Genomic DNA, 3336 nt, shown 5'->3' with positions numbered 1-3336 from the left:
TCTCTCTCTCTCTCTCTCTCTCTCTCTCTCTCTCTCTCTGTACTTCTGCTCATTCTTTTCTGTGTCAAAAAGCCCCTTCTGTTCTGTTGTGGCTGGAGCAAGTGTGGTCTGAACTAAAGGAGGCTTTCTGTGCCACTGGACACAAGCTGAGGCTCCCTCCACGTGCCTTCTGCAGGGGCTGCTCTGGAGTGAGCACTGTGCTGGAAGCCACATCAGCACAGAGCCTGTGCTAGCAGTCAGCCCAATACCAGCACCTCAGCCATCGCTGAGAGGCGGGGGGAGGGGTTAGGGGCCTGCAGGGGCTCCTTCCACAGGCACCCCAGCATTCACCACAGAGAGCCCAACCCCTCTATCTGCCTCTTTGACTGACTTCATCCCCTTCGAGGTGGGAGCACTGAGTATGCAGGCCCAGCCTTATGCTAACCAGCCCTTGTCTCCCCTCCCACAGAGGAAGAGCAGTTTAAGATGGACATCTGAGCTCCCTGCTAGCATGCTCTACTGGCCAATGTGAGGGAACTCTCAGCCCCTTGCCCTGTCTCAGCCCTGGGGCAGTAGAAGAGAGTGAGGCTTTGGTGGTGGTGCCAGCTGCGTGCCTGGCCTGAGTTTTTTTAATACTGCCTTTCTGCAATCAATTTTTGTCCTGGATCTCTTTATGGAACTGGAGGCCTGGGCTCTGCTGCCCAGGGGGGCTGGCTTTGGCTCCTGCCCTGCTGACTGTTAAGCATGAGTTCCCCTGGACTCACTATGAGGCTCTTCAATAAAGAACCTGAAAAGCCTCCTGCTCAGAGTATCTTCTGTGCCTCGTGTCCAACTCTGCTGCCCATGTCTGCCTTTGCTCAGGGCACAGGAAGTGCTCACTGCTCCCCTGTACTCCTCTTTGTACTGGAACTGCTACCTTACAGAATCAGATCAAAAACAGGTGAACATCCAGGTACCACTGGGCCCTGTGGCACCTCTAGGGGAGGGTGGGATGCTGTAGATCTTAGCATTCAGTGACCCACAGCAGGAAGACTTTCCCCACTCCCCCCTATCACTGCAGCAAGGAGCACTGTGTTGGGTTGGTGCAGTCTAAGCAGCTCTGAGGCCTGGGAAGTCCTTTTCGTGGCTTGAAGCCATTCAGAATGTGCAGGACTTCAGGACTCAGCGTATTTTTAGTTTTGCCCAGATGTGCGAGCTGTTAGGAAACCACAGGCAGCCTCCACTCTCTGCTTCCCAAGGATCTCTGACAGAACTTTCTCCTAGTGGAGGTGGGTAGGTGAAGCCCCTATCCTTTCCAGGGCCAAAATATGAGGGCAGTAGAGTGGCTTCTTAAAGACCTACAGCAAAATGATTGGTCCACAAGCTGGGAGCAGCATTTGAGCTTGTGGGGGCCTTGAGGACTGCTGAAAGGTCTGATATGTTGCAAACCCCAGGAACCACCCATGAACCCTGCAATCCCAGGGCTTGGCCTTGCCTGTGCCTAGTGGTGCTTGATTTTGCAAGGGGGAGGTTAGCTTAGTCTCAGCCCTGCTCTCCTAGGAAGATCAGGGCCAGACTGTCACCCCCACTCACCTGCTGCCTTTCAGTCGGACACAAGCAGTATCAGGAGTGGCCACCACATCCCTCCTTTTCTAGCCATACCTACTGTCAGGTCCTGGGGCACATTAGACTCAGCCCAACATCTGTGCTTTGGTCAAGTGTCCCGTGCAGGGCTGTAGTGCTTCTGGTATCTGTGAAGCTTCTGTAATGCCAGTTACCCTCAGGGCCCTGCAGTACTCCCTCATCTTGTACCATGGAGCCTACTGACTGCAGGGGCTCCCTCAGCACTGGGCTTTTGAGTTAACTCAGAGGCTTGGACATAGAGGAGTGACATTTTTTATTACTATTAAATAGTGTGCAGCACATTGCCACAAGATGAACTGGTAATTAAAAAGCGCCCCTTGGAGAATATGTCCTGGATCAGGTCCTTGGAGCAGCAGAGGGAGATGGAGGAATCTCATCCTTCTTCCATTAGTGCTCTATAGTGTTCCCAATACCTCAAGGTGTAGTTTGCCCAGGTGCAGCTGAAGTCCTCATGGCTTAGCCCATCTCACTAGGCTTCTCCACCTGGCTGAGCTCCAGATATTTCTTCAGTGTCTGCAGCCACAGCTCCAGGGGGCAAGTCCCTTGTCTCAGCAATTAAGCGTTTAACTCCCACCATCCACTGACTGACTTCATTGACATGGTCCACCATAAGCGAGCGATGGATTTCATCTGCGGAGTCCCAGTTCTTCTTCTGCAGCTCTAGAATAAAAGGAGAGTGCCAGTGAGCACCCCAAGCCTCTTGGCTGCAAGAAAGGATCCATCCCCCAGTAAGGAACAATGCTTTCCCCCAGTCCCCACAGCATGGCTGGGCCTAGTAGAAGAGTCACATGCCCAGAACTACAGGGGTGCAAATCAGGTGAGGGACATAGCTGCCTGCCACCTCTGAATGGACAGGGGTGGAGATGGGAATAACAGCAACTGACTGAGATGCAAGATGAGGGGCAGCAGGACAGCACTTCACCCATGGGCAACTGGTGCCTCCAGAGTCGGGAGGGGAGGGGGGTTCCCCCAGCAGCCCATTGCCAGGACGGGGGGGATATCTTCCAGTGTCACTTCCAGTTTTGTGGCTGTTGCTTCCAGGGAATGCACAGGTGATCTCAGCACCCCCTACGTGTCACCAATGACTTCTGTGACAAGGGACCACGTGCAAAGGTGGGGAGCCTGGGAAGCAGTACGCAAAAGGCAGTGGTGGCTACAGCACACCCCTCCTTAGATTCAACCTGTAGCCCCATCACCAAAGGTCACCGTCCCCAGGCTCACCTTGCACCAGGATGGCCATTCTCTTCTTCACAGGGGAAGACAGCTTCCCCTGGGCCCACATATCTTGAAGCACAGCAAGGCGTCTGCTGATATCATCACAAACCTGTTTCTGTGAGAGCACAGATAGGATCTCTACTAAGAAGCTCCGTGCACCATCCCCCTCACTGCTGCCAGCCCGTGCCCAGGCTAAGGTATCCCCAAGCAAAAAGCAAGCAGGAGCCTCTTGGAGTCTGCACCCCCTGCTCCACCACAGGATGGGGGAGAGCTTGGGAAGCACCCATGGGGACTGGGGCTCAGAGCCATAGACAGGCACTAAGCAGACTTTCATGCCCGGGGTCTGAGGGAGGCCCCGGCACTCCCTCCACACGGGCTCATGCTCGGGGTCCTGCCGTGCAACACGAAGGCCCCCTCCAGCCAAACCCTCGCGTGAGCGGCGGGATGGCTGCTGCAGTAACATTCCCGCGTGTTGAAGGTGGCCCTGGCCAGCCACCCGCACCTGCACACAGGCCCGGC

General features: G+C 55.0%; 2 protein-coding genes across 2 annotated transcripts in view; one reads left to right on the top strand and one right to left on the bottom strand.

Annotated features, from left to right (window-relative positions):
- The window catches only part of EIF4EBP3 (eukaryotic translation initiation factor 4E binding protein 3), a gene marked incomplete at its 5' end in the record, with an annotated part of 3864 nt that extends 3088 nt beyond the window's left edge, over positions 1 to 776 (top strand). The window contains one exon of the mRNA XM_019506000.1: positions 449 to 776. Within this exon, the coding sequence (XP_019361545.1) occupies positions 449 to 477 (29 nt within the window). The remainder of the gene's footprint in view (positions 1 to 448) is intronic.
- A 1060-nt stretch (positions 777 to 1836) lies between these two features.
- The window catches only part of SRA1 (steroid receptor RNA activator 1), a 2110-nt gene continuing 610 nt past the window's right edge, over positions 1837 to 3336 (bottom strand). The window contains exons 3-5 of the mRNA XM_019505999.1: positions 3320 to 3328; positions 2824 to 2932; positions 1837 to 2262 (exon numbers count right to left, since the gene is read on the bottom strand). Coding sequence (XP_019361544.1) covers positions 2072 to 2262; positions 2824 to 2932; positions 3320 to 3328 — 309 coding nt within the window. The 3' untranslated portion in view covers positions 1837 to 2071. The remainder of the gene's footprint in view (positions 2263 to 2823; positions 2933 to 3319; positions 3329 to 3336) is intronic.

Source organism: Gavialis gangeticus, unplaced genomic scaffold, assembly GCF_001723915.1.
Source record: "Gavialis gangeticus isolate Ggan-Ray unplaced genomic scaffold, GavGan_comp1, whole genome shotgun sequence".
In the NCBI taxonomy this organism is placed as follows: Eukaryota; Metazoa; Chordata; order Crocodylia; family Gavialidae; genus Gavialis; species Gavialis gangeticus.
Note: the sequence above shows the minus strand (reverse complement) of the source record. Positions and strands in the feature narration are given on the sequence as shown.